At 41.0% G+C, this 12362-nt stretch overlaps 1 protein-coding gene across 9 annotated transcripts in view; it reads left to right on the forward strand.

Moving 5' to 3' along the window:
* The first annotated feature begins 5999 nt into the window (after positions 1-5999).
* The window catches only part of usp9 (ubiquitin specific peptidase 9), a 36071-nt gene continuing 29708 nt past the window's right edge, over positions 6000-12362 (forward strand). For 7 of the 9 annotated variants that reach the window (XM_080902700.1, XM_080902704.1, XM_080902703.1 and 4 more), the window contains exons 1-2: positions 6051-6499; positions 10184-10452. In XM_080902700.1, the coding sequence (XP_080758826.1) occupies positions 10351-10452 (102 nt within the window). In that variant the 5' untranslated portion in view covers positions 6051-6499; positions 10184-10350. The other 2 variants (XM_080902701.1, XM_080902702.1) reach the window with 2 other exon arrangements.

Genomic DNA, 12362 nt, shown 5'->3' on the forward strand with positions numbered 1-12362 from the left:
GGTCGGACAGAAAACCCCGACAAGACCTTAGAGGAACGACAAACAGGGACACCACACAGTCTATGCGTTTGTTTCCAGAGCAAAAGCACGAGTTTGACATCTGCTACAATACTGTGAAAACTGTGCACAATGTTTCGTGTTAACAGGCTCAACTTGAAAGCAATTCTTTGTCTCAAATTATTATAATTAATAATAATAATAAAAAATATTAATGACAAAGAAACGCATTCTGAACAAGTCTCCCTTTTCTGTTTCCGACAAATTCTACTAAAACAACGCTGTTTAATACTACTCATTTAACCTATTAAACTCGTAATATCTGATTGATAAATAGAGTCTTCCTAATATCTATTACATGAACTTGATCTGTCAATAGCTTATTTATAGCGGTAATGCCAAAATTATTCTGCTCAATTCTCCTTGTTTACACCCCTCAGAAATATAAATATATTTACATAACCTAAATAATCTCATATTTATAAATGTATTTATATATTCTACGTTATGAACATTTCACAGTCTTTAAATGTTTTAGGTAATGTGCAATATTCTCCTGTTTAACTCTAAATGTTTACATATCCAGATGTTTATATAATCACCATTTTTCCTGTACATTTCATAGTCTGCAGATGTGCTAATGTGCAATGTCCTCATTTACAATCTTATTGTTTACATCCTTTAAACGCAAAAGCACTTTTATACATATGTACGCATATGCAGTATAGGTGTATCTGTTATCTCCATGTTGTTGTTGTTCCTACATCATCATATAAAATGTTGGTCCAGGATCAACGTTACAACTGACCAATCGTGTTGTTGTGATGTCATAGCTTTGAAATGTGGTGGGAAAATTAAAAAAAAAAGAAAGAAAGAAGCTTTGTTTACATAAAACTATCTTCTGAAACAAAATGTACAAAATTTAAAGCGTTATATTTATCAATGTATGCAATTTAACAAATATATTATCAATTTGCTGTTAGCCAAATTTAGGTTAATCCTGTAGCTTTTCTAGTTTTTAATAGCATTAGCTTACTTCTTGGCTAATGCTAACCGAATGGCCAGACAAACAACAATGCTGTGATGAAGTAGGAACAACATCAGGGGATGTCTGATCATATAATTGTATATGGATAATATACATGTATATGTTATACTTATAAACATTTTATAAATGTCAGTATATTTATCTGTTCTTCTATTTTGTGCACCATCTAATTGAGTATAACTGTTATTTATACTCTCTCACATGCATACAGCCCCTATATAAATTAATGGTCACCAAAATTTGTATCCACAATGACGTTTTCTTTAACTCATCACTAAATACAGAATAAAGAATCTGAAGAAGTTGGATCGCATATTTAATATACTCTGTTCTACTTTGCAATTTAGTCTGTTTGTTTATAACAAACAGGTAGCACTGTATGAGCACTCTGCATCAAAGTTTGAGGTGCATATGCATGTAGCTATTGAACCTTATATGCCTTATATGGGGTGGCTGTAGCTCAGGTCAGCAGAGCAGGTCAGCCACTAATCAGAAGGTCGGTGGTTCGATCCCAGGCTGCATCCTGGCTGCATGCCAAATATCCTTGGGCAAGATACTAACCCCGTGTTTGCCTACTGGTGGTGGTCAGAGGGCCCGGTGGCGCCTGTGTCCGGCAGCCTCGCCTCTGTCAGTGCGCCCCAGGGCAGCTGTGGCTACAATGTAGCTTGCTATCGCCAGTGTGTGAATGTGTGTGTGAATGGGTGGATGACTGAATGTAGTGTAAAGCGCTTTGGGGTCCTATGGACTAGAAAAGCGCTATACAAATGCAGGCCATTTACCTTATCCCTTGCATTAAGCCACACACAGACAATTTACATATAAAGCACACAAATGTTATCAGGTGAGTCTTCAAGACGCCTTGTCTGTGAAAGCCAGCTTAAACAGCAGTGAAGCAGTCACGTTGGAGGTGGGGTCATTTAAGCTGTTTCGTGCTTTGATTTCTGTGTTTTCTCTCAACATCTTCTTTTTTTTTTTTTTTTGGCCTGTCCCGTTTGGCTCTTTTGCCATCAGAATTGTTGTCTAAAGGCAAAGAAAGATGCCCAACGGATTTACTTTACCAAACTGACCATCCCAGCCTTGCCGTAATGGTCCATTTGATTCACCTTTTATTGTTTATTTTATTTTCACTTACTGAATACGGGACAGACTTGACTGGGGGAAAGAAGGGGAGAAAGAAAGAGGGAAAGAGAAACAGCTGAGAAGAGGGACGGGGAGAAGGGCAAAAGACAAAAACCAACAGAACGGGCAGAGAAAAAAAATGCATATATCAATCACCTGGATCACCTGCTGAGAAAGAAAAAAGAAAGCAAGCAGAAGAGAACAAGAGTAATAGAATAAACAACATCACAATGATATATGGGAATATGACAGTAAATACTAAATGTTAAACATTATTGTGCAGCACATAAGATCAACAGAACACAGTGTGCTTTGAGGTAGGAGCCAAAAAGGGTGTAGTTTGTGGGTGTGATCACCCGTGTGTACACCTGTGAGCATGGACGCGCTTGTTTTTTGTTTTTTTAAAAGGTTCCTTCATGTAATAATCTGCTAGAGGGTGTGGGGGGGGCCACAGCCCCGTCCTCCAGGGCGTGAAGCAGGTGTGGAGGAGATCAAAACTCCAGACATCCAGAGGCCCCCAGAACACAAGAGACCAAGGAAGATCAACAGAGGGGCAGCTGCGCCACTGTCCCGGAAAGAGCTGAGGAGAGTCCCAGATGAGGGCTCACTCAGCAGCCGCGGAGCAGAAGCCAGGGGGAGTTGCAGTGACGCGCCCGTGAGCTCCGCCGGCAGCCAGCTGCGCCTGAGTGACCGAGCCCCAGGCCGAGAGGCCGGGGGCACCCCACCTCCGAAGTGGCCCGAGTGAGCCCCAGGCTCCAGGCCCCGATAAGCGGCCGCCAAGGAGTGAGCCGGTGTGTACCTGGACGCCCATCCCCGGACACAAAGAACCACCAACGCACCGATGTCTGAGGGGGTCCGCCACTGGCAGGGGAAGTGGTGGTAGGGGGAGATAGGCCTCCAAACCTTGGAGGGCCTGAGATGTCCCCAGAGAGGTGGCGCCTGACACCCAACCTGACATATAGACACAGACATACAGGCACACACAGATACAAACATCCATTCCCACCCTCATGCTCTCATATGCAATTACTCAACACGCAACCAACGTGGAGACAGACATAAAGAGACGTTGTACACACGATCACACTCCCCAAGCGTACTCTACAAACCGGGTCTAGGTGCCCCCGCCCCTGGAGGGGGGAACTGCACCCAGACCCAGGTGGTGTATCCCTTTTCCCTGCGGTGGGGGGAGGCAGACCGCCCCGACTCCGCAGCAGCAGGAAGGCTCCACACTCCAGACCGCAGTCGGACGGCCAACTCCTCCTCCTAGTCCTAGCCCCCCTGCTCCAGCAGGTCGCAGAGAACGGGGGTGAGAGAAGACTCCGAACCTCCCTCCACCCGCTCATTGTAATGTTGATGCATGTGTGTTCTAAGGTGCATTTAAAACCCAGGAGGGCTTGGAGCTACCTGCCAGAGAGCAGCATCTTCCTGTAGTTGTCAACACATCTTTCATCACTTGGCCTGTACAGCATGATAAAAAATGACCCCCTTTTTTTTTCAGTTAGTGCTTACAGCTACACAGTCAAGCTGCCATGGCAACTGGGCCCTGCTGAACTGCTTTTACCCCTCACTGCTGCTTACAGCTATATTGATAATTTTATAAGCTGTCTCTGTAATTTACTGTTACCTCTCCCCACCTACTTGCATCTACATCTCTCTTACCAGGACCTCTTTTGCATGCAGCACCAGTGTGGTCAGAATGCTGCATTAGTGCACACTGACAAAACAGAAAGAAGTGTGCTGTTGATCAAACTGGAAACAAACCTGTGAGATTTGTTTGCTGTTTTAGTTAAGGTTAAGATGTTAACAAGGTTGACCCTCACCATGGAAAAATACCATGCGGTGCTTGTTTGGAGTATATCTTGCTATCCCATTATTGGCACTCGAATGCAACAGTAAAACTGTGACGAATGTGGTGCTTATATTGATAAATTAATTTGTTTATTCAAATTACTATCCTGCATATTCGAGGCTAACATTTAAAATTATAAGTTCAAGGAAGAAACCTTTCTACTGCCTGCAAATGTTGCTATTATGATTTTACATTGTAATATAGCTATAATATAACTTTTACTTATGTGAGGGATCTGAATTTTTCTTCTAAATTTGTAATTTTCCATCTCTCATGCTATTTAACGTGACATCATGTGTACTGGGGTGGAGGTAATCAGAGAATTCATCGGCTGGTCTGCTGCCTTGACCTTTGAAAGACTGGCCAGATAATTAAACAGCCATATTGTTATTAGACCAAGGGTTTAAAGATGACATTTCAACAAATGTAATCCCTGTTTTGCTCACAATGCGGGCTGTTAACTTATACACAATCAAGCTTCATTCTTCAGTGGAGCTTTCACAAGAAATCTTGTCTTGTGCTAATGTGTTGTTCACGTACACATTTACGATGCAGGGCACTGTAAAGGTGTATGAAAAAACCTGTTCAGTGTTTTCCAACTCAATTTTCAGTCCTGTATTAATTTCTGATAGATTTTTTGTTTAAATTTCCTTCAGACTCCTTTTCACTGGTTCTTGGTCCCTACCATTGCCATAACATTTAAAAGATCCTGGAACCAGGCCTGAATATACTTTAATATATGAAGTATGCATTTGCAAAAATGTTTCTTGATTTGAATTCTCTTCAGTCACAGTGTACTGTGTATAAGTCTTGAGCCACTCCACATATTGTCCTTCCAAAGAGCCTTGTCATTTTTAAAGTGGTCTTAAGCAATAGTTCCCCAGGCATTCTGAAAGCCTTTCAATGTTTGTAGTTCTAAAACTTGCCATATCTAAGCTTGCTATGCAGTGCGTCCTTCAAAAAATCTGGGGGAAATGGACAAGTGGAGTACAAAAGAAGAAGTGGCAGGCCTAAAAATATCTAAGAAAAAGATCCAGCAAAGATCTGACACAGGGCGTGAGAGATGCATCTGACCTTTCAGTTGATCTGTCTACTGTTTATTGGAGCCTCATGAGAAATGATCTCAGTTTATGTGTGGCTATCAAGAAGCCATTCTTCATGAATGGAAACAGGAAGAAAAATTACACTACAACTAGAAATCAGTGGCAGTGGGTCGTATGCAGCGATGAATCCAAATGTGAAATTTTTGCTTGAACTCATCACCAGTATGTACAGAAGAGGTCAGGAGAGACTGAGTGTCTACAGCCAACTGTAAAACAGGGTGGAGGCTCTGTCATGGTTTGGAGACTGCATTTTAGCCAGTGTGCTTAAAGAGCTTGTTGCAATTGATGGGATAATGAAGAAAAGTACTATTAGATTTTGATCCGCCATGCAATATCTAATTGGCTTAATTTTATTAGCATGACAGTGATCCCAAACACACTCCCAATGCAGTAAAAGCATACCTACATAGACAAAGGAACAACAGAACACTATCAGACCTCAACAGTATTGAAGCAGTGTGGGATCATCTTGACAGAGAACAGAAGAAAAGGCAGTTAGCATCTAAAAAAAGAGCTTTGAATGTCCTTCAAGATGCCTGAAGAACTATTCCCGAAGTAGTTTTTGGGACTAGGTCTCCAGAAAAGACAGAAATGACATGAAAGCTTGCCTTAGACAGTTCAGACTGTGTCGAAGAATAAAAGTGATCACACCAAATATCGACTTTCAAGCTTGTTAGAACTGAACAAACTGAAAAATCTAAAGAAATGAGGGGTGGTTCAAGACTTTTGCACAGTACTGTACCTTCTTTGGTAAGTGCTCAAGTTTGAATTTGCTCGCATTCTGTTATTCATTGTCATTACTTTTTAATTGATGACCACCCCAAGCGATAGGAGGCGATATAGTCAAGTGCATCGTACCGCTCGGCTTTTTTCCGCCTGGTTTTGTTCAAACTATGGATCGGATATCAATGCCGGAGCTGGAGTGAGTTATCAGAATCGAGAAGGGGTTTTATTCGCTTTCCATTCAGCGGGTGTTGTGTTAGCTGAGCTGTGCTCGGTTGTGGTGCAAACTAGCTTACAGACATCGCTGACTGTTGGAGTTCACACAGTCGTCTAGTCTGTTTTAGTGAGCTGCATTTGTGTCCGACTGCGCTTCCGCCATGTTGAACTGAATCAAGTTGTGACTGACTGCTGGGACCGAAGTGACAAGCCCCAGAAATCGGACTAGATAGAGTTAGGGGGGCTGTTACCGCGCCGGTGACGCAGGAAAAACACCCAGAAGCAGAGGAAAAAAACGTAGGAATTAGATCATTCTAGTAACAGGTTTGTGTCCTGTGAAACTGTCACTGATATAGGCCACGTTTATGTAATACACGACGACACCATCGTTCAAGGCTGGACGTAGCCCGTGAATAGAGGGGAAGTCATATCAAATTCCTGGTGAGTTGTTAGCCAACTAGCTCGCTGTGCTGGCTGGTGATTGTTAGCTGGCTACTGCTAGTACTAGCGTCAGCTGTTGGTGTATGAAAGGTAACATTATAGCATTTTGGGTTGTTGGTGTTATTCACTTGCTGATGGAGTTTTCTCTGTTAGCTACTGCTTACTGAATCTTTGACAATGTCAATGCGATTAAATTGCAATTCATAGTCCTGACAGTACGTGCAGGCTGCCTAGCTCATCCCGCTAGATTCACTGAAGTCAAGCTAGCGCTAGCTACCTGCGATTGGTCCTGTTTAAAGACTGAGAAGGAACATTTCCTTTAAACGTCTAATGTTTACATGTTGGCGAATTTAAATTTCATCCACCCAGAGTTGTTAATTGTTTTATTACAGCGGCTTTATCAAAACTACATTGCAGCTAACCTGTTCTATAACCCGGGCCTCTGATATGTTATTTTCAGTTTGTTTTAGCTAAGTTAGAACTTAGCGTTAGGCGATACGGGTCAGAACAGTGAGTTAAATTTCAGGAAATAGACGCCTCCACTGTCACTGACATTTTATGCGTTATCCCAGAAAGCTAAAATGGCCACGAAGTGGCATTGAGTTGAATAGGAAAATTATAATTTTATGGGTTGAACACTAATTACTTGTCGAGTCATCTCAGCAAGCCGCTTGTCAAAACAGAAAGGTTAGCTACGGTGAATACATTTACTTAAACAGAAGCTAACGGCTGGCTAACATTAACTGTTTAGATTACTTCTTATTAGCTCGACTAATGTACTTTGCAAATGGCGTTATGGTAACACAGATGGTCGACAGTAGTGAGGAGAAACGCGATATTCTCTCAGTATTGGTTTTAGCTATTTAACCAAATTCTCTACGTATTTAGGCTCATCGGCTATGCAGCTGAGGTTTGCAGGACAACTATAACGTCAGGCCTGAGCGAATGATGAGGCCTGTGTTTCTCAGCGCAGTGGGCTTTGGACGACCAGGCCTTCACTGCTGTGCTGTCTGGGCGGATCGCCTTGCAGGCTAACCATCGTTAGTTGCCGCAGCTAGCTAGCAGCCAGGGTTATTAACTAACTAGACCACCAGCTGTTAGTAGTAGTTGACGGCGCTAGTTTGCGACGACAGTTACGTAATGTCACCGTTTACTTCATCTGCATCTGGGCTGTGTGTCATTTTGAAGATATTCCATCTTAGAGCATATGACATTACATGACCGATTTACCCGTTAATAATGTCGCTAAATAACACTATTATTTCAAAGCCGGGCGCTCCAAAAGGCCCCAGTTGCACCTAGCATAGAGAGCTAGCGTTAGTTATGGCTGTTGTTAAATTTGTATATCACTTTGTTGACTGTGGTTAAAAAAACAAACAAAACATGATAGTATGGTTTTTTTTTTCTTCGTGCGTCATGAAAGTAACCCACCGTCCCTGTTTTGGCAGATAGTTAGTTAATAATGGCTGGCTTTACAGATAGCACACTTGGCTAAATGCTGTGACATTTAGTTCTCTGCAAGCTAAAGATACTCCTAACGTTTTGCCTTTATTAATAACTGTTATGGACTGCATGTTATGCTACCTGCTGCACCATCAAAATGTTGGTGGTGCAGCAGGTAGCATGTAAAGTGGAATTTGCGCTAGTTTCACCTCTGTTAAACCAATAAATATTAAATCAGCTATTTTTGCACACCCATGTTAACTTTCTTTCAGATAGTTGGTATGATACAAGGGAGCAGAACAGCTGCAGTTTATGTGTATCTCGTTTTGCTTGTTTGTTTTTTGTATAATGTACAACCAGCACTCTGTTTCAATTATGTTCTTAGTTCTAGTCTTATATTGAGCTGCTAAATGATGTTTCTAAGTTGAGCTGCGGTTTGAGTATTTGCTTTGTTAGATTTTATACCACGCCAGCTGCTTTCAGCTGGTAAAATGGTGTAGAGAATATGTTGATATTCCCTCTTTATTACAAGGGCATTGCAGAAGGGACTAAGGTTCTGGGTTCAGACCTTGTCAGTAAATCTCTCATATATGCTCCTTCTTGATTTGTGTGGGGAAAGAAATTAAATGGAAAACATGTTCACTCTGAATAAGAATATATCCTAAGTGCTCATTTTAATAACTGAAAACCTAGAAGGTTTGCTCCAGCAACATAACATTTTATTTTGGTAATTTGAATTTTCACTTATTTTTTGACTATTGTAATGGGAAGACTTTCTAGTGGTGGTTTTAGGCAATGTGATAAATACAAAATATTTAAATTAACAATTGAAATTGGTTTTCTTTCTGTATTCTTTTGAATATGAAAAAGTGATGAGCTTTAGACTATTTGATGTAATGAAAGTGATCTAAAGGTCTGATGGTTTAGAAATGAAATCCAGGGAGAAGGTTAAATGACATTTATTTTCAGAAATATGTGGTTATCGGTGACCCCACACACAGTGCCAGTGCTAAACTGGTGTCTAAAATTGCTTACTGATGAGCATATCTGACCTTAAAGGGAATATATGGTCCATTTATTTTGTGGTTCTCATTAAATTCATTGCTGTGATGTGTTCAGTCTATGGTACTGAACAAAATAACTCAAATTGGTCAGGGAATTTGATTTAAAATGTGAATGAAAATTGTATTACCCAAGCTCTATTTGTTAGACATCCTTGACAGTTTACAGGAAAACTTCCTGGCTTAACTTTGACCTGCTCTTCTCATCACAGTTGCACATGGACACATAGTTTTGCAGTGCAGTGAGAGAATTTTACTGACATAACAGGTTTTCCGTTCAAGTAAAGCAACGTGATTAAATAATCAGGCCAGACTGCCTTACTGTCTAATCATGAGCTGCTTGGGGTTCTTGTCCCATTGAACTGTACCATTTAGCAGTATCACCAAGGTCGTTAAATCTCAGAAATTACTTTGGCAGGCACACTTGTATTGTAATCTAAAAAATGATTGCTGAAGAGTAAGAAACAGAATAAATGTGAACTAAGGTATTGTGAGCTAATACATGACAGTGCTCAAAAGGCGTTTCATGATGGTGTAAAAGCTATAATTTTCAGTCTTAAATGGGAGTATAGTTTAAAACAAGGGATCAATTAGCTGATAACTAATGCAGTAGCACTAAATCTGTTTTTTCCTATACAGTCCATTGTTAACCCGTTCCTTCATATACAATCGGATGTTTATGTCTGCATTTGAGATTATTATTTTTCTTGTTGTGGGATTCAGGCAGACAGCATCTTCTGGGTTAAATATTAGAATTAAAATGAAAACTGGCTTTTGGATGATGACTTATGGTTTGCCTCATATTGGCTAATCCCAGGGACATATATCAAAGTGTTACAATAGTAGTTTATTGTTCTTTATCTTTCTTTTCTTATTAAGTTAGTAAGGGGTAGTGTTATTACTTTAAGGCTTGATGGGCTGAGACTGAACTCTCCAGTTTTGTCCTTTTTGGCAAATCATCTTCCTTTCTGAATAAAAGAGAAAAGAACATGTAGGCAGTCACTGAAAAACTGAGTGATACAAGCTGAACTGAGCTGACAGGCACAGCTCAGTTCAGTTTATTTTATTTTAGATTTAAACATGTATTTTAGATATTACAAAGTCTCCTAACCCATTCAGCTTTTACATGTTAAGCAGTCAGCTGATAATTCTGACCTTTGCCCCCTCTTCTCTGCTCCAGGTTATGCAATGGTCTCAGCAGCACACCCAGATCTCCAGGTGCTTGTGTCCCTCTCTCGTGTGTTCCGGCTCTCTTCCCTCTGCTCTACAGCTGAGGTGGCTGTGATTTCCCTCCTGGCCAGCGCTCCCTAAGAGGCCAAGATTGCCAAGATCTGCCCCGTGGCGAGCATGACGGCCACCACGCGTGGCTCTCCGGTGGGGGGCAATGACAGTCAGGGCCAGGGCCAGGCTCCTGATGCTCAGAGCCAACCCCCACTGCCACAAAACCAGGTCAGCATCATCTTTCTAACACTCATTTTAGATAGGTGAAATGAAGAAAAGAAAAAAACCCAAAAACGGTTATAGGAATGAAAAAAGATATTTGTTTTTGTTTTGTTTTGCTTTTTTCAGTCAACACAGCACAGTTTTTTTTCTTTTTCTTTTGCTGATATTGCTCGTACCTAACCACACACAGATGCCCAGGGAGATGAAGAGAGAGGGGAGGTGGGGGCGGAAAAGGAGGGAGAAAGGGAGAGAAGGCGAAGCATCAATGAACAGAGCCTCCTGAGTGATGGATAAAGGGTGTGTGTGTGCGTGTCTTTGTGCGTGTGCAGGCCTGTGTTGGTTAGAGATGAGCTGTGGTGAGACGTGAGAGGCAAGCTGCCTATGTAGGTCAGCCAAGCAGAAGGAGCCTTCACCACACACCCCCACATTTTATATTTCTCAGTTATGCATCTCTTTCCACGTTGAGTATCCCTCCTTTACTCTTATACACAGCTGCTCACACCACCACCACTGTTGATGCGCACTCAAAAGATGAAAGAAAAAATAAAGTGGTTAAATGCATATTCATCGATGTACATTTTTGATTGTATTTCTCAAATACTCTTACTTCCAGTGTAGCCCTAAGATTCACCCACATACTAACACATTTATACGTGACCCATGTCAACTCTTATTATATTTCCTGTATGGTGAAATGAGTAATACTTCATATTTAAAGTATCAGAGTTATGATCACTTGAATGACCTTTCTTTTTTCTTTTGTTTTAAATCAAGCTTTTCACCAAAACTAGCATAAGCAGGAAGTTAGAAAATGTCTATAATAGGAGCAGGTGGTCACAAACTAGCAGATCCTGTCCTAGCTGTTTGGTAACTATAGGACCTAATTTGGAGGAAAAAAATCCCTTTACATGTGAAAGGTTAATGTTTTTTTTCAGTCCTACCTTATTTTTGGGAATCCAATCTTCTCTCATGACAATGCATGCAAACTTCAGTATTTATTGCCTATTGACACTATCTCATCAAGCCAAACAGTTTAAAATCTGTTTGTCGGTTGAAAGCTTTTGTTTCAGTCAGTTCTCTTGGAAACTGTATGTAGTGCAGTTTCTTTTAATTGCACCCCTACTGGGAGATCCTTATGCAGCCTCTCCAAAGCTGACCCTAGTTGTTTGTTTAGTGTAGGATCATGGCTGTGCTAGCCCATATCTACTAACAAGCATCTTTGTCATGACATTGTTAGGCTTTGCCATAAGCCTCTCTGAACATATTCCACTTGTTGATATTTTGTTGACTATGTAAAAGCCATGCAGATTACAGAAGTTGAAAGTTGGCTTTTATGTAGGTTTATAGCGGCTGTATTCTGCTGCCAGGAGTACACAGAATATATCTTAAAACAAACAAACAAACAAAAAAACTTGTGTTATCAAACCACAGTCCAAAACGAATAAAATGGCTGTTTTGGCTTGTGGGAAAATTCTTAAATATTTATCATCACATGAGGTAAATCATTCAGTCCCTAACACACTGGTTTTTGTATCTTTAGTTTATTTGTTTTAAGTTAGCTGTAAGTGTTTTTGTTGTTAGGACAGATTTTTAAACAAAATGTGGGACTTCTTGTCCAACGGCTTTAGCCTGAACTAACATATTGTCTTGACTTGGCCACTGTGTCTGTAAAGGAACAACCTGCACCTGTTTCACCTCATCAGTGATGAAACTCTGAGACACACACTAATGTGATATCAGTAGCGGTACAACCAGCATTAGAGCAGAACATATTTCCTTTTCTAAAAGCAGAAACAAAAAGCCCCTGTTTTGAGCAGGTCTTCTGGTGCATCTCCAGCCTTGCTTTTGGTTCTTGAATGTACCTGGTTGACACATTCCCGCCCATTGTTGTGCTTTCTAGCAGTACCTCACAGGTG

This window comes from Rhamphochromis sp. 'chilingali', assembly GCF_963969265.1.
Source record: "Rhamphochromis sp. 'chilingali' genome assembly, chromosome: 14".
Lineage (NCBI taxonomy): Eukaryota > Metazoa > Chordata > Actinopteri > Cichliformes > Cichlidae > Rhamphochromis > Rhamphochromis sp. 'chilingali'.